This window comes from Dunckerocampus dactyliophorus, chromosome 1 (genome assembly GCF_027744805.1).
Source record: "Dunckerocampus dactyliophorus isolate RoL2022-P2 chromosome 1, RoL_Ddac_1.1, whole genome shotgun sequence".
NCBI classification, from domain to species: domain Eukaryota; kingdom Metazoa; phylum Chordata; class Actinopteri; order Syngnathiformes; family Syngnathidae; genus Dunckerocampus; species Dunckerocampus dactyliophorus.
In genome coordinates, this window is record NC_072819.1 from 31,933,622 (window position 1) to 31,956,765 (window position 23,144).

A 23,144-nucleotide genomic window follows, 5' to 3' on the forward strand; every position below is an offset into this window, starting at 1 on the left:
TTCCGATTTTTTTCAAATGTAACTCAGGCCTCGTTCGTATGTAGCTATACATGCGATATGTATTCGATGCGACTGCAGTATGAACAGTCAGGTTGCATATATCCAACATACCGTAAATTCCTGTGTATAAACCGCTCCGGTGTATAAGCTGCACCCACAAAATTTTTAGGAAAAAACAAATATGTACATACGTAAGCCGCACTGGTGTACGTGTTCACGTCATAAAATGACACACAAGTCTGCGAGGACCAAGCAGCTCTATTTGACAAGAGCCAAACTGAAAAAACTCACGACAAGCTTGTCAACCCATTGGAAGTTGCAGGAGGTCATTACTCAATATAACAGTCTGACACACGGTGTCCTCTTACTGTACATCCATCCATCCATCCATCCATCCATCCATGTTCTATCGCTTATCCAGGTCGGGACACGGGGGCAGCGGCTAAACAGGGAAGCCCAGACTTCCCTGTCCTCGGCCACTTCGTTCAGCTCCTCTCGGCCGATCCAGGGAGGTGTCCGGGAGACATCCTGACCAGATGCCCAAACCACCTATTCTGGCTCCTTCCAATGCAAAGGAGCAGTGGTTCTACTCGAAGTTTCTCCCAGAGGACAGTGCTTCCCACCTTATCTCTCAGGGAGAGCCAGCCACCCTACAGAGAAAATTTATTTTGGCCACTTGTACTCGCGATCTTGTCCTTTCTGTCACTTCCCAGAGCTCATAACCATAGGTGAGGGTAGGAACTTAGCTTGACCAGTAAATTGAGAGCTTTGCCTTTTGGCTCAGCTCCCTCTTCACCACAACAGACCGATGCAGAGTCCACGTCACTGCAGACGCTGAACCAATTTGCTTGTCAACCTCGCGTTCCATCCTTCCCTCGCCATGAACAAGACCCTGAAGTACTTAAACTCCTCCACTTGGGGCAGGATCTCATCCCTGACCCGAAGATGTTACTCCACCCTTTTCCGGGCAAGAACCATGGACTCAGCCTTGGAGGTGCTGATTCTAACCCGGCCGCTTCACACTCGTTTGTGAACCGATTCAGAGAGAGTTGAACGTCACGGCTCGATGAAGCCAGGAGGACCACATCAGCTGCAAAAGCAGAAACCTGCAGCCACCAAAACGGAACCCCTCAACGCCCTGTCTGCACGTAAAAATTCTGTCCATAAAGGTAATGAATAGAATCGGTGACAATGGGCAGGGAAGAGTCCAGCCCTCACCGGAAACGGGTCCGACTTATAGCCGGCAATGCGAACCAAACTCTGACACCGGTCATACAGGGAACGAACAGCCTCACGCACTCTCCAGTTGCCCTTCTTAAAAAGGGGGACCACCATCCCGGTCTGCCAATCCAGAGGAACTGTCCCCGATGTCCATGCGATGCTACAGAGTCATGTCAACCAAGAACCAAGACACACCCACAGCATCCAGGGCCTTAAGAAACTCTGAGCGGATCTCATGCACCCCTGGGGCCCTGCCAGCGAGGTGCTTTTTAACAACCCCAGCGACTGCCAGAACCGCAGCCACAGTCAGGACCCGTCCCCGCCCACCCGAAAGCGGAGGGAAACTACCCTCTCGCTCACCGGGTTAAACTCCAACGTACAAGCTATGAGCCAAGGCACAACAAGAATTGCCACCCCTGCCTGTCATCTCTCACTACTGGCAACGCCAGAGTGGAATAAAGTGCAGCCCCTCTCAAGAGGACTGGTTTCAGAGCCCTTTCTGCGCATTGAGGTGAGTCCGACTATATCTAGCCGAAACTTCTCCACCTCGCTCACCAGCTCAGGTTCCTTCCCCACCAGAGAGGTAGCATTCTATGTCCCAAGAGCTCGATTCTGTAGCCGAGGATCGGACCGTTAAGGTCTCCGGCTTCGGCTGCCACCCAGCTCACTCTGCATCCCACCCCTTTGGCCCGTCCCATGAGTGGTGAACTCATTGGAGGAGGTGTCATATTTCAAACACTTAAGTCATAACACCAACTTACCACTCAAAAGGTATAAAAGTAATATACAAACATGTACCAATACTTACTTTCAGTTGCGTGCACTGATTTTGAGTATCATTACAGGGGACTTGAATGTGCATGTGGATGTAGCTAATGACATGCTAAAGAACTCACTGCTGTCCTTGAAATGCTTGGTCTAACTCAGCATGTGACTGAACCTACCCACAACAGAGGGCACACTCTTGATTTGATCATTACTAAGGGTGTTGCTATTTCAAATGTGAATGTTGTGGATGTTGCTTTATCTGATCACTTTTGTTTTCTTTGACCTGTCTGTTACACCCAAACCAGCAGTTGGGTCTGCAGCTGCAGGACACAGTTTATGGCAGGGATTAGCTTTGAAAACACTCAGCAAATGTTGATGATCTGTTGAGCTCTTATACATCAAGTGTTGCAGATGTTTTGGATACCATTGCTCCTGTCAAGGTTAAAATGGTTAAAAGTAGGCAAAAGGTTCCATGGATAAAAGAAGAGTCTGTCACGGCACAAAAAAGGGAGTGCCTGATGAAAATGGCGCAAGCAAAGCTCCAGGTTAATTATGAGGTTTACAAAGGAAAGTTGTGTTTTCAACCAAATCTTGCGTAGAACAAGGGACAGTTATTTTTCTGAAATCATCACCGACTATAGCAACCACTCACATGTACTGTTTGCTACAGTGAACAGATTAACAAACACTCCAGTTTCACTGCCCTTACAACTCATTTCTACGTCTAAGTGCAATGAGTTTGCAACATTCTTTCATGACAAAGTTCAAGGTATAAAAAAATGCAATTATTTCCACAACACAAATAACTATTCTGCAGACACCTACACACCTCGAGCTGACACATTTCACACCTTTCATTGACAAAACAGTCGAAGAGATCATCCGCAGTCTGGGTCCATCAATGTGCTGTCTTGATGAGTTACCCACTAGATTTCTAAAGTCTGTGCTGAACAGTTTGCTACCACAACTCACTTCAGACTGGAACATTTCCAAAGGCCCTAAAACTGTTATCATTAAGCCTCTTGTGAAGAAGAGCACTCTTGATGCCACAGTACTGAACAACTATCGGCCCATACCAAACCTGCCATTCTTGGGAAAAGTCTTCGAAAAGGTTGTATACCAACAGCTTACTGACTTTCTCCTCTCTAACAATGTGTTTTATACTTTCCAATCAGGCTTTAGGCCCCACCATAGCCCTGAGACAGGTCTGATCAAGGTGACAAATGATATCCGTCTGAACACAGATGCAGGCAAAGTCTCACTTTTAATTCTGCTGGACTTGAGCACTGCCTTTGACACAGTTGACCATGTGATCTTATTACAGAGGTTAGAAAACTGGGTGGGAATCCCTGGTACCCGTCTAAACTGGTTCAAATCCTATTTGGAGGACAGGAATTACTCTGTTGGAAATGGTAACTGTATCTCAGACCAAATGACTATGAACTGTGGGATACTCAAGGGGTCAATCCTGGGATCCCTATTGTTCAATCTGTACAAGCTTCCTTTTGGCCAGCTAATACGCAATGGTGTATAGGATCGGAAATTAAATCAGTGGTATCACACATTGCTAGAGCACGCATTGCAGCAATCTTAACTTCCGTAAACACACAGAAATGCGTGTGATGTTGTGCTTTTGCGCATGTTAATCACTTTCCGGACACTTTGCGTTCACATTAACATGTCACATTTTTTTTGGTAATGTGAACAACCACATTAAAAAATCGAATTTAAACAAAAAGTCTGAATTGGGCATCATACCCTGCAGTGTGAACGTAGCCCTACTATTTACCATACTGACACAGACATACCATAGTGAACTAAAGTGAACTGTACTGCATGGACTGAGACAGCAACAACAACGACAACATCAACAACAGATAACAGCATCTATTCTGAGGCCCAGACAGCCCACTGATTTGCCTCCATAAACAGATTATCCCACACCCCCACCTCCTAGGTTCTTCTTATCTCTCCATTTCTTTGCTTGTAATGGATGCTTTAAGCGTCAGAGATTGAAGCGCTAATTTACCAAAGGGAATATTGAACAGTGCTGCTGCTGAACATCTTCACTTGTCTGATGCTGATATGGTTGCCAAACACTGTGTGAGCGGAGCAACGGAGGTCCACAGACAATTGATTTGACAACAGAACAGAGGTTTTCAAATCAAGGCAAGCTGAAACAAATACAGCAATCAGACAATCATTTAAGGTCAAGGTACTAGATGTTGAGCAAACAAAGCTTGTAACATCACTTCACAAAGCTCAGAAGTGCTTCTTATAAGCAGTCAACGGTTGTGTTAATGCCCTTTAAAGCTGGCAAAGTGTCCTTCGAGAGTACATTCAGTAGGTGGTGTTAGTACCTGCATAAAAGACAAGCCTGCATACTGGATCACAAAGTCCTGCACACCAGAACACTGCATTATTTGCATCATTAAACACATTAAAGACACATTTGACATTAAACTGTTATGTCTGATATTAATAAAAAGAAACTTATCAGTCATCACCATGAAGTGGATAATTCATAATGCCAAGTATAGAGAACATACAAACCCTTTATTTTTAAAATCACAGATATTAAAATTCGCAGATTTAGTACACTTTCAAACCGCTAGAATAATGTATAAAGTTAATAATAACTCGTTACCCAAAAATCTAATCAAGTATTTCTCAATCAGAGAGGAGAAATATGATCTTAGAGGAAAATTAAACCTAAAACATTTATATGCGAGAACAACGTTGAAAACCCACAGCATTTCCGTGTGTGGAATTAAATTATGGAACGGATTGAGTAAAGAACTCAAACAATGTACAGAGATGAGCAAATTCAAAAAACAATACAAGCAGTTGATGTTTGCTAAATACAAGGCAGAAGAGTCCTGATTGTTCTGTCAGGTTTGTTATTTTATTTTATTTATTTTTTTATTTTCTATTTTATTTTATTTTATTTTATTTTATTTTTTTATTTATTTAATTAAATTTTATTTTTTATTTATTTATTTATTTATTTATTTATTTATTTATTTATTTATTTATTTTATAATTTTCTTTGTTGTGTTTAAAAAAAAAAAAAAAAAGGAAAGGGAAAAAAAAAAAAAGAAAAAAAAAAAGCTTTGTTCTTATTTATTTATTTATTTATTTAGTATTGTCATCATTATTATTATTATTATTAATGTTCTTTCTTTTTTTGGGGGGAGGGCTATCTCACCGTTATCTATTATGTGTTATCCTGACTATCACTGAAAACATGACATGGAATCCAGGAAGTGAACTACATGTACTGTACTAGATGTAGAATGGATGGGGGGTAGGATTAAATAAGCTTTGCTTCTTCCTACTCCTTTTGGACATGTGGAACTGTCAAAGAATGATTCACGAGATGTATTCCATTGTAACCTTCATGTTCAAATAAACTAAACCAAACCAAACCAAACCAAACCAAACCAAAGTGGAATATAGAGGGAACAATCAAAAATGGCCCTGAAGACGCATGCAAAGCCACACAAATATGGGAAAAAAATGGTCTTCTCTCAATTTGAAGGGGGAACAGGGGATGAGGTGAGGTGTGCATTAAAACATTAATCTCTAGGCTTTCTTCCCTTTTTCTTCACTCCCCCCATGCGTTCCCTCTCTGCATGTCACACATGACACACACACACACACACACACACACACGACAGATGACTAATCTGCACATGCAAGTTTACGCATGTGCCAGCAGTGGGATAGAGTCTAAAAAGTTTATAGACTATTGGTCTATATGTATACAGTGGGTTTGTAGGATAAACCTATACGTCCACATTCAAAGTGGCTTTAAATGTTTTATTTTCCTCCATCAAATTGATTGATTGATTTGATACAACATAAATCTAATAGCCATAGAGTGCCAGCTCAGAAGATATGCATGCATGCAGGTCGTTGCCCAATCCTGCACTGACATTAGCCTCTCCTCAGCACATCAACCAGCTGAACTCCTGCCAAAATATGCTCACTTAAGACTTCTGCCTTCAGCTACTCCCTTTCTTTTTATCCTTCAGCCCCCTTTTTCTCTTCCTTCATCTCTTAACTAAGAGCCAATTAAGGAAAACCAGCATCCTGGTCAGCTCGACATGAGGGAGGCGGTTGTTGGCTAACATCCCGCTGACAAGCTACAGTCACTGTCATGTTCTCTTCTTTACTGTCCTGTCTGGAAGAGCTTACATTTTTCCCAGTTACAGCAGCAGAAACATTGTAGGCCAGCATGTAACAGGGAGTGACATCCGCCACCTGCACACCTGCGTGCCTTAAAACTTCCAAAAAACACACACAAAAATTATTTGTTGATGATTTTTTATCTCATATTACTGACAACTTACTAACTCGCCATAATTTCCATTTTTAACAGAACTTTTTGCTTCACCTACTCGACCCTTCTTCCACTGAGGGCCACATACAGAATAATCCAAGGATGTGGGGGCCACTTTGATATTATTCCCTTTATTTTTATTTTTTTATTTAACACACTAAAAGCACTCCAGTGTAGGTCAAGACATGCTAAGCTGTTAAATATATTACAATAATTATTATTGTTAGTGTGATATCTTGTTCAAACATTCAATATTTCACTTTTTCATTCAAGATTCAATATTCAAGATTCAAGAGTTTTATTGTCATATGTACAGTAGAACAGGTAGTTCTGCTATGCAATGAAATTCTTGTTCTGTTCATTCTCCCAGCAGAAAGAAAGAAAGAAAAACACAAGAAAATGAATAAGAACAGAAGAAACATTAATAACAATAAATTAAGCAACAACAACAGAAGAGACATTAGCTTTTTCAAAATGGGGACTTGGAAGAGCCTTCAAAGCACCTTTCATTTTCATTTTCATCTTTTCAATTTTCAATTTGGCCCCAATCGTGTACATGTACATGTACATGTATGTATCGCCACATCGCAGTTCAAATTCCGCAGTCTCACTCTATCATGGTTTTTCAAACATACTGTATATTAGTTCATAAATCATGCTGTTTCATGATTGGCCTATTAGTAAAAAAAAAAATGTGCAGATTTAAGCAGATTTTACATATATTTTGCTTAAATTAAGCATTTTCAAGCATAAATGAAAAAATGGCTAAATGAATTACAATACAAATAAAAGGCATTAAGGAGATCCACTGAAATTGTGAATGTAGTATTCTACATTGGTCACTAGGTGTCAGTAATTATTCAGTGAGACAAGCACCAGAGTTAATAGCCGGAACAAGAGGCTTTTATCGCAGGTTTAAATTATCTCATAACTGGCACAATAATAATAATAGCACAATAATAATAAAAATCCTAATAATAACACAGGTAACTGTTGTGGCCGTAACCCATGGCAAGCTACAACTCAACTCTGAACCTCCAATGTCACTTCCTGTCTTCCACACATCCGGAACACACTTACTGCAACACACATGAGCACAAGTTCTATTAATGTCTTAAATGGCTGATTTTCTCTGATTACATCTACCATATTGGGTAATACGAATGTAAAAGTGACAATATAGATGTTATCTCATGTCTAGATGACTCTAATAACATTAAAAACTGTATTTAGAAGATTGTAAACAGGTTTTTTATGCCACAACTACAGAAATATTCCATTCATAAAGAAGGAATCCTACTTTGCAAAAACTCACTTATCACGGTCAATGTCTGGAACCAATTAACCCTGAAATGAGGGATTACTCTACGTAATATTCCCTGAGGGCTAAAAAATTGGGCTGCATGCTGAAAATGGCCTCCGGACCGCACTTTGGAGACCCTTGCTTTCACGCATTTGTACTTCTTCGTAGTGTGAGTGTAAAAAGTCAATCTATTTGTCATAGCAGAGTCATAGCCACATTGATACAGACAAAAATTTTATTTTGTATGGATTGGTTGGACCACATACAGTATGTTTGTCGTGTCATACATTTGTATGTCCATTTACACAAACATAGAATGCAAATGTCATCTGGCCCCATGCCTTGGAGGCAAAAAAATGACAGAGGTGTGGACCTCTCAGACCTCAGAGCTGGCTCAGGCCATGTTCAATGTCAAGTGTATCCATCCATGTAGCAGGAAAAACAAATCACACATTAGAAGTGTCCACTGATTACATATTAATCATTCTTCCCATTATTATTGCAGTACTGCAAGAAATCTAAGTTTGTCAAGAGATGTAACAGGACATCATAATTCACCACTGAATAGCACCATGCGCTTGCATGAGATAAAGCTTAGTTTAACCTTCTGGACCTTCCAATGCAATGTGATGAAGCTTCAGGTTGAGCTCTGTCCATTTACGGTCACATGTACAGTTCATTCCCATGAGCCGCCTCTGCAATCGACAGTCCTCAGATGGCCAGTCTACAACCCTCTCGCAAAACTCGATGTAAACAATTTTGTGCATATTCTGTTCACATTACCGCTTTTAACTGAACAATGTTTATCATGTTTTATGTACTCTATATGACATAATGACTTAAACTGAGTTAGCCAAACTAAGCATGCTGGGTACAACTCATTTCTGCTTCAGAGGAAATAGGATATAAACCACTATACAGTATGTGCATATAATCACTATTGCAGGTCAAACACTCCAGTATTAGAAACTATGAGCAAAATAGGCCTAGGTTTGCAGCATCACAAAAAATGCTGTTAGGATTTGAAGGAAATATTATCAGGAGCTCTGTGCATTTGGACAGTAATGCACTACTCTAATACTACTACATTACTCTGAGGTAAAATAGAAGCAGAGATGAGCAGCAACTGGGCAAGAAGAAGATAAGAAATGATGGGAAAGTGAGGGCAAATGAGAAAAGAGGAAGAAAAGTGAAGTCCCACTTGGGAGTCAATTACCTCGAGACAGTCCAAAAAATACGGGTTAGAAGAGCAATACAGAGCTACAAAAATATCTAAATGTCTTAAAGGTTGGTGCTGTCCTGTGATTAATACAAGGCCACGAGGAGGCATCTTGTTTCTAACACATAATAGATGGCGCATATGGCCCTATGAACCATGGCAAAGGCCTTTCCGTTCTTCCATCTCTTCCACAGACATGGAAAGAAATGGAAACAACACGCTCAGACGGACAAACCATGGCAGAATGCAGTAAGGTGCGGTCATGGTAGGCTGGTTTGTCGTCACAAAACAAAAAAGTGTGATAACATAAAATAAATATTAATATTTACCCACTGATCTATTGTATAAATGTATTTGCTCTGATCAACCAATCAGAAGAGGGGCCCTGCAAAGCTGGCCCTGAGAGGCGAATCAGAAGTCTGACTGACTAAAAAAAACAGCCCCATTTATAATAGTGTATATGTGAAAGGGGCCAGAACTCCTAATTCTGAAGGCCCTGGGCAGATTACATTGAGATGGCAACACATACACTGTGTTGCACAATCATTAAGCAATTTGCGTTATTGATTATTAGTTTTATTATTTAACAATAACAGTGCTCTTGATCAATCCAAAATAAACCTCAATATTTAAGGAAGTGAAAGTGACGTTTTGGCTTTTGTTGAGAATATCTCTGTGTGCACAATTATTAGGCAAATATCAGTGTGCAGAATTATTAGGCAACTCAAAGAAAAACAGAAATATTCCCATCTCACTACGTTATTTTCATTTTTTTACATCAGAATGATAAACAAACAACACAAACTTTACAAATTAATATTTCTGACATTTCCAAAAATAAATCAGTGACCAATATAGCCAACCAATATATTTTTATTCACATACACCCATTAGAATTGGTGTACCCCACTTTGAGAACGTAGGCCTTCCAGCATACTGGGGATATGATGTGCTGTTTCACATATTTGAAAATAGTGTAAGAATATCACTTTCATATAATTGGCATCTTATTTTGTCTACATCAACATACATTAACTGTAGAATTGAATCGAATAGAATCGAATCGAATGTACTGTACACTGCATCACATTGTATCGAATCATTCTGTTTTTAAAATATATTGTTTTTGTATCTAGATTTGGATCGAATCGTCTATCACAATTAGATTTACATCCCGAGTAGTCAGTGCAGTGAAGCTAGTACAAGTGAAACATGATAGCTTCTCCTGGTTCTAGTTAGAACTCGCGTAGCAGTGTTTTGGACCTGTTATAGGGTCTTTATAGACTTTGTTGCAGTAATCCAGCCTGGAGGTCACAAAGGCATGGACTAGTTTTTCAAGTCATTCAAGACATTTCAAATATAAATATTAATAGTAAGTATATAGTATAATACTATACAGTAATCACTTGTTTATCACGTTTAATTGGTTCCAGACCCGACCGTGATAAGTACGATTCCTTATTCATAAATCTAATATTTTCATAGTTGGAGCACAGAAAACATGATTACGCCGTTCAAAATAAGTTTTTTTTAACATTATTAGAGCCCTCTAGGCATGAAATAACATGTTGTATGTATGTATGTTCCCTCACTACATCGCAGTTCACCTTTCCCATTTTCGCTGTTTCTTGGACTTTTTATAGTGCAATTTTGCATATTTTTTTTAACTGTGACTCACGCATATGAAATAAGACCAATGCTTGTGTGTGTGTTACTGGTAAATATCACGGACAGCTTTGTCCAGCCCCATGCATAGACTGCTTCTCTTGCACCTCTTTTGTACAACCTGTACTGATCTCACACTGCCACCATCCAACCTAAACTGAGATCCAGCTGCAAAGCTCCTTTTGTTGCATTGCACTCAAGTAAAATGGAAAGGCACGCAAATTTTAATAAGTGCAGCCAATAGTGTTGCCGTACAAGGCAATGAGAGTCTTGTTTTCTGGCTCCACCTGGACAATTAAGCACGCACTTACAGATGTAACCTCTTATTTATGGTGAATTACGGCAAAAATAGCGAGTGTTAATTAAGGGAGCACAATAAAGTCCCTGATGTTATTGCAGGCAAATCACTACCATGAAATACGGACGCCCAGACGCCCAGATGTTTTGGGTCAGACCAACACAAAAGCCCAAGAAAAAACACTCATCATTGTCACGTAAACATGGCCAAACACACATTAACGCACATAGGTGAAAAGTAAGGGCTCATGGGGCACATCTTGTTTGTTGTGTTGTATCTAAAATAAAGAAATACTGACTGTAAAAACACTAACAGTAAGTACCAGTCACAGTATGTAAAGCTGAGCAGAATGTTTTACAACTCATGTCATGTCAAAAACCCAAGCTTGGAAGTTTCGGTAGGCTGAGGGTCTGACTGGTTTAGTGAGGGCCAATGTTTAGACAAGGCGTTGTGGGTTCTGTCACGGTCTGTGGAGCTTTCAGGTCCTACCTGTTCCTTCTCTGGGCTGCTCCCAATCCAGTCCCTCGGGCTCCCAGTGGCCCTGGACTGGCCCCCTTTCCTCTTCACCTGAAGGGAGGTCCGGCTCACCGCCCTCTGAGAGCTACACACAGAAATGCCTTTGTCAAATGGAGTCTTGCTCTCAGGAAGGAAGTCTTGGTAAGATTGCAGAGTTATTATAGTCACACAACCACAAAAACCTAACACTTGCGGTTGTATTTTTCCATAATGTCCTGCACAGCTTTCCTCCTTTCCATTACACAATGAGCAAGAATTCAACAGAAAATTGTTGAGGTAAAAGGTTTACCACTAAGTTTGTGGATAACTGGGCTGGACAGAAGTTTCAGTCTGTACCCAAAACCTCGACCTCACTGATATATAGTGTGTGGCAGATGTGGTTTTAATACAGTATATGAAAATAAACATTGTTCCACAAAAAATCTTTATAAGCAGAACCCAATGGAGTCTCTGTGCAGTACTATACAGTAATACCAGATGTGTCCTTGTAACCATCATCATGTCATCATGTTCACGGAATGAATTTGGAACAAGAATGTAGTCGTTTATAAGGCAAGGAACCAAGGTTGCATATGCCAACCTACTGTATACAGTGTTCCCTCGGTCCATAGCGGTTCACCTTTCGTGGATTCGCTGTTTCGCGGGTTTTTAAGTGCAATTCTGAGTATTCTTTTAACAGCACATGAACGCACATTGTGTTCTGCATCTTTGTGGTGTATTAGAGCGATCTATCACCGCTCTGTTGTCTATTATTGTATTTCCGACTGCTACCAGTAGGGGGTGTTGTATACTCATGTGAGAGTTGAAGACATGTGCAGCCCCACCTTGTTTCAGTGTGTTTTTGTGCATGTACGAGCAATTAGGAACCCACAGCAGACAATAGCCGGCCCAATATAGAGCCACAACAGTCCTTACGTATTGGCTAAGGGAGAACCCGCCCATTGTGTTCTGCGTCCTGATTGGCTGTAGACCATTGTCAATCAATCTCCTTTGTGTCGTCGCTAGCAAACTGCTAAGAAGAAGAAGCTAAACCGACTAAATGAATCTTCGGTTAAAGGACTAGGACGAGGAGGAGGACGACGGCAGAAGGAATATGTTTTAACAAAGATACAAAAAAACGCTGCAGCCGAACAGCGCCAGGACAAAGCACGTCAGAGCAGTGAATATGGTGAGAGACTTAATAACTTATTATGTCCAATCTAGTAGATTGATAATTAAAATTCAAACAAAATTTTAACTTTGAGAGTGTTTAAAATGTGGGAAAATGTTATTGCCTGAGAAAAGTGTATAAAGTGTATGGTGAGGGGGTTTACAGCCTTAAAACATACATAATTGTAAACAAGTAAAGTTGGCTACTTTGCGGATTTTACTTATTGCGGGCTATTCTGGGAACCTATACAACCATGACAAACAAGGCAACACTGTAACGCAATACAACCCTATTCTTTCTCCAAAACAGTTTGCAAAGAAGAGTAATGATAACAATGGAAAGTGTTTTATTAAATATAATGAAACTGTATGAATTGTAATCATTATAGTTAAAACTAGAGAAGCAGACCTCCACCAAGCGCCATAGTTCCCCCCCATATTGTGATTTACACCAAAATAATAATTTTTTGGATCAGTCTTTGATATTTTGTAGAACCTGTTGGAAACGTGTCCTGTATTTTTTTTCCCAAGCGCTCTGACCATTCTTTGTGAGATTGTATGCACAAATGCCGAAAATGGTCCTTTCTCGCAATGTTAAAGAATCCTATAAAAAAAAAAAACTCCGGGATCCAGACAGTGATCCGGATCACCCCCAAAATGTAATCAGTTCTTCCACATTCCCATTTCAGACAATTCCTGAAAATTTCATCCAAATCCATTCAGAACTTTTCAAGTTATTTTGAACACAAACAAACAAATAAACGCCGGCAAAAACGTAACCTCCACGCTGCGCTTGCGCTTTGCGCTGGGCTTGGCGGAGGTAATGAAAAAAAAAAGTATTGTAATGTACCACAATAATACTGCTCCAATTCCCCCACTTAAATGACTGTCCTTAGGGTTAAAGTAGGGTTGTCAGATGATAATTAAATATATTATGATTGGTATATACCGTAATTTCCGGACTACTGAGTAGAAAAGCCACACCCACTAAATTTAAAGAGAAAAAAAGATTTGTAAATATACCGTATAGACCACACCTGTCTATAAGCCACGTCGTAACATGGAAAATTTACTACACAGAAAGGTGTTACACAGAAATGCTCCCAGCGCGACCCCCGACCCACATGCACCATACATTCTCCGTGTGCAAAATGACCGCTCCGAAGCACCCAAGATGTCACAAGACAAAAACGCGACCACAAATTAGCCACATCACTATATAAACCACAGAGTTCAAAGTGTGAGAAAAAAGTAGCGGCTTATAAACCAGTCATTGCGGTAGTCACATGGTATGATTTGTTTCTCAAGAAACAAGAAACATGCCTAACTCATAAATTCTTCCTAGGCAACAAAAAGAGGCTAGCCTCTTTTGTTTAGTTTTAATGGTTAGTTTCAACGGTGCTATAACGTCATCAAAAATATGGTAAGTGTAGAAGAGAGAAATTGGATTTTGTGCTCCACAAATAGTAAAAAAACAGCCCCTTAAAAATATGTCTCTCTAACTGCCTCAGACATATACAGTCTTATGCTTCAACTGAAGAACCAATCAATACACAAATGGCTTTCCATCCATCCATCCATCCATGCATAATTACAGTAGCGCTTATCCTGTTCAGGGTCACAGGGAAGCTGCATGAGCCTATTCCAGTTGAGTGAAAGTGGAGTAGTGGCCAGTCAACTGAAGGTCTCATATAATAGACAACAACAACAATAACAACCATTCACGCCTATTGTCAATTTAAAATTTTCAATTAGCCTAACATGCATGTTTTTGGACAGTGGGAAGTAACCAAAGTACCCGGAGTAATCCCAAGCAAGCAAACTCCACAGAGATGTCCGAGCCGAGATTCCTCCTCGCTGTGCAGCCAATGTGCTAACCACATGTACCATCATGTTAATAAGTGGCATTCCACATTACAACTTAAGGACTCACCCACTGATTGGGCATCACCACAGAAGTGAGCATGTCAGCCATGGCTCCTAACATCTGGTCAGTGCGTCCCTGATTCTTCTGAAGCGCCTTCATTCCTTGCCTTGAGTCTTTTCCCACTCAGATTAACCACTTTAACCTTTGATCACCAAAAATCACACTTTTTATCTGTCCCTCCGTATCTCTTCCCTCTGCTTTTTGTCTTGGAGTCTATGGAGCCTCTGTGTGAATCTGCAGCCACATGCAAGGACTTCATGGAAAAGAATGATTGATTATGCAAGAGAATCAGGGTAGTGCACTTGTTCGGGAGATCTAGTTTCGTCCACCATGCATGTGTGGAATAGCTGTAGAGTCTGGTCCAGCTTATAATAAAATGCTCCTGTGCAAACATGCACGTCCTTGCTCCGTCTTCTTTTATGTACGTATTCCACTTGTGAGGTCTTGCTGACGAACTCTCCTGTCCTCTTCTCTTAATGTCCAACTAGTGAGCTAAGACTCATCACCCTCCCTGGAATCTTCCTGTCGAGTTCTTCATTGGCTGCATAAGATCACCACCCCTTCCCCCAAATCTCTCCTCCCTTCATCTTTCCTTCTCTTCTATTATTTTTCCCTCCTTCACTTCACTACCCAAATGTTTTCCTGTGTACTGAAAATATCTTAAATCTGTCCCATACGTCTTCTTGTCTTCCTTTGAACAAAATCCCCACCTTTTCCCTCTCCAAAACTGTGTCCAAGACTCAGGCTGTGGCACATGCAGTGTGTGAACTGTTGAGCGGCAGGGGCAGCCCCAAATAAGGAATGAACACACTGCTCCTGAAGCCCAACTCTTTGTGAAAAGCCCATGTGCAGTCAGTGCTGATGAGCAACTTTCTATTATTGCTACTTAAAAAAAAATGTTTGGATAAAAAACACTTGTTCTTGTGAGGGAAAAGTCAAAACCTCAGAAGTCAGAAGTGTTCTTTAAATGTGACCTTTTTCCCATTGAAGACACTGTGAAATGCTGTCAGTTGAAATGTTAAAACTTGTTACATATAATAAATACAGTATGTATATACAGTGGTGTGAAAAGGTGTTTGCCCCTTTCCTGATTTCTTATTGTTTTGCATGTTTGTCACACTTAAATGTTTCAGATCATCAAACAAATAACATAACCAACATAAAATGTTGGTCAATGACAAGTTTTTATTATTAAGGGAGAAAAGAATCCAAACCTACATGGCCGTATGTGAAAAGTGATTGCCCGCCCTTTTAAAACATAACTTAATTGAGATTAAATCAGATCTATCAGTCTGGAAAATGTTATAGAGCCATTTCTATAGCTTTGGGACTCCAGCGAACCACAGTGAGAGCCTTTATCCATAAATGGCGAAAACATGGAACAGTGGTGAACCTTCCCAGGAGTGGCGGCCACCCAAAATTACCCCAAGAGCGCAGCGACGACTCATCCAAGAGGTCATTGTTCATGACTGCGTAAATAAGAAAGACACTGGGCAAAAACCACCTGCATGGCAAAATTCCAAGAAGAAAACCACTGCTAAACAAAAACAACTTTAAAGCTCGTCTCAATTTTGCCAGGAAGCATCTTGATGATCCTCAAGACCTTTGGGTAAATACTCTGCCGTCTGACGAGGCAAAAGTTTAACTTTTTGGAAGGTCTGTGTCCCATTACATCTGGCGTCAAAGTAACGCCACATTTCAGAAAAAGAACATCATGCCAACACGCTGTGATAAATGGAACCATGAATTCTGCTGTCTACTAAAAAATCCTGAAGGAGAATGTCAGGCCATCTGTTTGTGACCTCAAACTGTAACCAACTTGGGTTCTACAGCAAGACAATGATCCAAAACACACCAGCAAGTAGACTTCTGAATGGCTGAAGAAAAACAAAATAAAGACTTTGGAGTGTGTTAGTCAAAATCCTGACCGGAATCAAATTGAGATGCTATAGCATGACCTTAAAAAGGTTGTTCATGCTGGAAAACCCTCCAATGTGGCTGAATTACAACAATTCTACAAAGATCAGTGGGCCAAAATTCCTCCACAGCTGTAAGAGACTCATTGCAAGTGCTCATCACAAACGCTTAATTGCAGTTGTTGCTCCTAAGGGTGGCCCAAACAATTATTAGGTTTAGGGGGCAATCACTTTTTCACACAGGGCCATGTAAGTTTGTATTTTTTTCTCCCTTAAAAATAAAGTTTTACTTCAGACCTGCATTTTGTGTTCAGTTGTGTTGTCATTGACTAATATTTAAACTTGTTTGATGATCTAAAACACTTAAGTGTGACAAACATGCAAAAAAATAAGAAATGAAGAAAGGGGCAAACACTTCTTCAAACCACTGTATATAGTAGGTATGACATACTGCAGTAACTTCAATAACATAAAACTGCGAGCAATCACTAAAATGAGTGTCACTTATGATTACTGAAAGGAAAATTACATTTTTTTAAGTTTTATAATCATCCACAATCCTTATGTGTGTCCCATTCCGTGCAGTCATGAGCTCTCTTTTTATATCTTTAGAACGCACAGAAAAGAGAAAGACGTGTGGTCGTGTCTCATAAGGATTGTGGATGATGGGCAAAAATCCCAAAAAGTGCAGTTTTCCTTTAAGCCTCACTGCTGTTGTCAATAGTGTTCTTTGTGACGCACATTTATACCACTCGAAATAAATCGTTTGGAAATGAGTCGCATATTTGAGAATTCAAAGAATATAATGGAGAACTATAAGCCAACTTTACTGGACAAGCTAACCACACAAATATACAAATGACCAAGTCATTTTTAAACCATTTTCTTGTGAAATACAGTCTAGCTTTAAGGAATTGATTAAGATGAATGTTTTTAGGGATTACAGTGCATTCATTTTCATGACAAATGTTACTGATTTCTCTAAAGACCAGAGCTAAAAATGGCCAACAAAAAACATGCATTATTCAACAGAAAGAAACGTGGTCAACTTCTTGGGCCAAGACAAACAGATACCGTACAACTTTTTTGTACAATGTGTTCTCTGGCATAATTCAGTGGCCAAAATTGTGGAGTTTTCCTACACCTGTCACAGGAAGACTTAAGTGGTCAAGCTATTCTTGTGGGGCAGCAAATTACTGTACAACAACGCTCCAATTGTAAATGTAATTTACAACCAAATACAGTGGTGCCTTTGTTAGCGTCATTAATCAGTTCCAAATCAAAATGGACTCTATCCAAGTTAAGTTTCCACATAGAAAACATTGTATAGCCAATTAATCTATTCCAGCTTCACAAATATTTTTAATACAAAACACATAATACACACAATATAGACAATAATTATAGTTATATTATATGTATTATATTATGAAAGAACAACTGAATGTTTAACATCACTTTTACCTTTATTTAACTCTCTTTGCAAACAACAAGCAGAGAGGGGAGCGTTGGAGTGGAGTTTTGCCGAGAGGGAGTGGCAGGAGATGCGATTATGCTTGGAGGGCAATCCCCCTTTTTTTAACCGTTGCTGCACTCATGTGGCACAAAACAATCTATGCAGAGAGGTCTGTGAATGACTTTAACATGCCTAGTTTTACAGAAAAAACAATGCCACAAACATGACATATTAAATGGAGAAATTAACGTTTAACATAATTTTTACCTGTAGTGGACACCCTTGGCAAACAAAAACCAGAAAGGGGAGGGATGGAGGAGTTTGGAGGCACGGTTGTCCGCACTTGCAGCCTCGCCATGCCTAACGACAATGTGTATGACTTTTTTTCTTTTTTTTAAACCAGCCTCTCCTTGCCTTTGTCAACAGACTCACTCGTTGCAGGCGTTTTTTATTTGTTGCATGCAGCAGCCTCACTTCTGAAACAGTGTCTCCCGCTCGCTGTTTTCCGTCGATCCACACCAGCAACAACATCAACATCTTCGATGGTTTGTGGTCTCTGTTTTGTTAACACCGTTAGTCTTTTCACAACATTAGCTAACTTGATTATGTTGTTATTCTGCAGGATGGTATGTATTGTTGAGGAGGGCGGGATCAGCAACACAGACGCCATCTTCAAACTTTGCAATGACTCCACCCTGTTTGGAATGCTGCTGTCACTTGCAACCTTCTTTGGACTCATAGCGGCGTATTTAGAGTTCATCACACTCAACAAAAAAAAGGAGCCACCAACACCGAGGGTCTACCGTGTGGCCACTTGATTCCGAATGCCTTATATGTATGCCTTACAGCAGGGGTCACCAACGTGGTGCCCGCGGGCACCAGGTGGCCCCTCACGACCACATGAGGTGCCCGCAAGCCTGCTTTTCATTGAGGTTTTGAGTTAATAATGAAAGAACAGTAGAAAGAAATGCATTCTGAAATACAAAATGTGAGTTGTGGACACCAGCATTTTGTTAATGTTCTGGTAAAACAAGCATATTCGCTTTGTTTGGGTTTAAAATAAGCTCTGTAAATAAATGTTACAAAAATGAGTAGCTCTTGGCCATTTTCATTTTGTAAAAGTAGCTCTCACAAGGAAAAACGTTGGTGACCCCTGCCTTACAGGCTGCCGTAGTAAAGTGTGATCGCAAGATTTCGTCTTGGACATGTGACCCAAGATTGCTGCATAAACAAAAAAACACAAATACAACAGTTGGTTACGTCTGTGTAGGCTCTCAGTCGTACAGGAGTTGTCCATCAAGGGAAAGGCTTCTTGAGACGTCATCTGTACTTTTGTGAAGAAGGTGTCGGACGTTTCGCTCCTCATCCGAAGAGCTTCGTCAGCGAACTAATAAGTGCTGGTAGCCTAGTGGATGGAATAGACCACATTGCTTATGGCAACACAAAATTCCTACCTATTTCAAACCAGTAAATACCCTGAGACAAAAATTTGTGCATCCTAAAGACAAGGCTCCAAACCAAAAACAGAGCAATGTGGTCTATTCCATCCACTGTAAAGATGAGGAATGCAAAGAGCACTACTTTGGGGAAACTAAGCAAATGCTCAAAAAAAAGGCTTTATCAACATCACAGGGACAATTCTAGTGGGCCTCAATCAGCAGTACATCTACACCTTAAAGCAACCAATCACTCTTTTCAGGACAGCGATGTAAAGATTTTGGCCAAAGAAAACAGATGGTTTGAAAGAGGAGTAAAGGAAGCTATTTTTGTCAAACAACAGAACCCATCATTGAATCGGAATGGTGGTTTGAGGTTTAATTTGGACCCTGTGTTCAGCAGGTTACTGAGACCAAAACCCACAGCTCTTAGTCTTGCAAATGAGGTGGAGCCAGGGCCGAGCCAGTACAATAGATGCTAACGAGCCAGTATCAGGGTCGTTCATACCCAACTCAGGGAGTGACGCTTCCCTTTTATCGGAGGTGTTAATAGCAGGAGAGGATTATACCACTACTTTGCCCAGGCTTAGTGTAAGGAACCAATAGAAGGAGGGTGTTGGCACACCAATTCCGCCCACTCTTACGGTATTTAAGGCCTAGGCTACCAGCACTTATTAGTTCGCTGACGAAGCTCTTCGGATGAGGAGCGAAACGTCCGACACCTTCTTCACAAAAGTACAGATGACGTCTCAAGAAGCCTTTCCCTCAACATTTGGTTACGTGCACCATATTGCACGCTAACCAGATGGGTGAACGCAAACCACGGCAAAGAAAATGTGCTAACCGGGGCAGACCTTAACCGAAGAACCACTGTACATGTATTTAGTATAAACAGGACAGGAGCCCATATTTTAATATTTGAGCCCCTTGTACACAGACCAAGTTTGGATCGAATCAAGTTGCTGCAGCAAGTCTGCACAGTCCGGGCAGTTCAGTTCCAAAACTGGTGCTTAGAGTTATTTATTACAAGTGACATAATGACCTGTCCTTGAGTCCAAGCACAAAAACTACTGTAACTACATCCACTTTTCATTGTCATAACTTTCCCTAAATCACCCTAAATGTCATCACACAGCAAGTTCAGCTCTTTTTCCTCAGCGACTTCCTTCTATTCTATGCATTCATTTACTGGAATCCCAGGTGTTTTCAATCTTTTACAGTGGATGCAGCAGCAGACTGGTATTCTTCAGCCTCTCAGCCACATGCATGGGAAAGCTCAGAGTTGGTAAAACCAGTCCTGGACAAGGTGCCAACTGTCTAATAATAGCCAAGCACATGGTATCTGCAGAATCACTCACCAAGCAGGCTAAACTTGGTGCATTGTTTCTCAAGCCTCTTTCCAAGGTTTTCTTCTCTAACATTGGCCTCTGCTGGCATATTAGGTGGGAGTCAAAGACAGGGGAAATCCAAATATCTCCAATTTTGAGCGAAACAGATATACATTACAGGTCAAATTTTGGACACACCTTCTCATTCAATGCGTTTTCTTTATTTTAATGACTATTTTTACATTGTAGATTCTCAAAACTATGAATGAACACATGTGGAATTATGTACTTCACAACAAAGTGAAATAACTGTAAATACGTCTTATATTTTAGACATATATTTTGTCTTACAATTTTTTTTTCATAGCACTGCAAACCCTTGGTGTTCTGTCAATGAGCTTCATGAGGTAGTCATCTGAAATGGTTTTCACTTCACAGGTGTGCCTTGTCAGGGCTACTTAGTGGAATTTCTTGCTTATTAATGGGGTTGGGACCATAGGGTTGTATTGTGTGTGTCCAAACGTGTGGTCTGTATTGTAAAAACATCAATAAAATATGCTTTTGTGAAATTAGGATAATTGGCTTTTTGTGCAAAGCTACCCTCTTGTGTTCACAAGAGGGATCTTAAATATGTTTTCCACTTAATCAGATGGCATCTGCTGCAATTTTATAGATCACCAGCTTTTGAACAGTATCCAATTAGTCACGCTGTCTGTAACTTAAGCCTTCATAGCAATGACACTCTGTCAAGAGTGTCTTATAGTATGCTGTACTCAGAGTGGGCTGTAGATTACAGCAAATACTTATTGAAGCATGATTTGCCAGAACATTTTGTTCACCCACACTAGATAAGCATGATTCATGTGAAAGTGTTGCTTTTCATAATTTGATCTAAGGGAGGCAGACTTGATCCCCAATAAAGAGGACGTGTTGCACAACACCAGCCACATGAACAAAGTCCCAGGTTAAAACATGGTGTTAATCTGTTTACATGCATCTTTGACAGCATATGATCCAGGCCCTGATGCTTTGTATAAACATGTTGACAACATTCAGCCAGAATCTGGATCCACTTTGCTATGTACTATATGTTGAACAGACAAGGTAGCCAATCATCACTGTTGCACTAAATAGTATTCACAAGTAGTCCCCAAGGGGCGCCAGAGGACTTCAGGGGAGGCACAGCCGCTTAAGAAAAATAAAGATTTTTTTTTTTGTGACGCTAACTTCAGCTACTCTAAAGGCAAAATTAATCAATATTAGTTCCTATGATAAGACAGAAGGATCAAGAAAATGTATTTGTTACCACGGGCAGATTAAGACAAAGTGAGTGCCAAGAACATCCACTTATTGTTTTTCTTTGTATTTCTGTTTATTTAGACCACATATACACATAATAAAGACGTTGTTGTGTTGTGTTGTGTTGTGATGTTCCGAGTGTCCATGAATGCATCTTGCGGTCTGTCCAGGACAATGGGGAAGTGCTGTTGCAATGACGAATGGACTATTGACGTGTTTGTAAAATAGACATAGTTACAAATGGTGATTAATCATGATTAATTAAATAGAAGACTGAGATTAATCTGATTACAACTCATTTGACAGCTCTAGTTATAAGTAAACCACAAGTTAAGTGTGAATGTGAAGAAATGTTAGTTTGAGTAAAATATACTATGTTTGTTTGTGTGATCTAATTTTAAGTCCTTTTGACTGCAAACGTTCTAAACATGTTTAAAAATCTAAAACTTTCACACCTGACCCTATTAACAGTATTTTCTAATATGTCTAGAAAGGGCAAAGATACAACTTAAAACAAGTTTTAAAAAGGGGTAAGTAAGATCTATAATAAGCTGCATCTTGAAACCGTTGAGGCAAAATGGAGTGCACTACTTGGTGGCAACCAGCAGATGATGTTGTCTTGGTCTCAACTAGTTTGTGGCATGCAGAACAAAAACATACGCCTACGTCCAGGCAGATCTCAGCTATGGCACCATCTCGTATGAACAGATTTAAAACAGGAGTTCAGAACATTCACAGAGAGAATTGGCACATAAAAATTGTCCCCATAGTGGGCCTATAGCATCTACAGTAGTCACAAGCCCATCCGTAGCTAGAACAGAGTAATGTAATGTATAATCACTGGTTACAAAATGTTGGGGGCAAAACATTGCTGTTTTACTTGTACTTTTCCTATTACTTTGTGCGTGTGTGCATGTGTTTCCATGCATGTGTGTGTGCATGTGTGCGTGTCATCCCTGTCATGGGAATAATTACTACCACGGCCCCCTGCCTTAGCGCAACACCAGGGGTGGGTTTGTTGTCCCAGCAAATGGATTTGCATTGGAAAACCGAACCACGACACTATAATGTCTCTCTAGACACAGTGGAATTATTCAGGCAGGCGGTGTAAGTCAGTTGGTAAGCACGGATGCCTGTGATTCAAAATCACGACATGATTTGTACACTTAGAGAGGTTTGCTTTGGCACAACAGACGGGCCAAGGGGGCTGTCTATGGACTGAGAGAGCTGTGGAGACAAGTGAGAAAGACAAGAGAAAGAGAGAGAGGGCGGGTGAGAGAACAGACTACCTCAACAGA

At 40.4% G+C, this 23,144-nt stretch overlaps 1 protein-coding gene across 3 annotated transcripts in view; it reads right to left on the bottom strand.

Annotated features, from left to right (window-relative positions):
- arhgef25a (Rho guanine nucleotide exchange factor (GEF) 25a) overlaps positions 1–18,346 on the bottom strand; it is a 90,107-nt gene extending 71,761 nt beyond the window's left edge. The window contains exons 1-2 of one of the 3 annotated variants that reach the window (XM_054770621.1): positions 18,216–18,346; positions 11,309–11,420 (exon numbers count right to left, since the gene is read on the bottom strand). In XM_054770621.1, coding sequence (XP_054626596.1) covers positions 11,309–11,420; positions 18,216–18,320 — 217 coding nt within the window. In that variant the 5' untranslated portion in view covers positions 18,321–18,346. Of the gene's footprint in view, positions 1–11,308; positions 11,421–14,417; positions 14,879–18,215 lie in introns of those variants that run through there. The other 2 variants (XM_054770600.1, XM_054770607.1) reach the window with 2 other exon arrangements.
- Between the last annotated feature and the right edge of the window lie 4,798 nt (positions 18,347–23,144).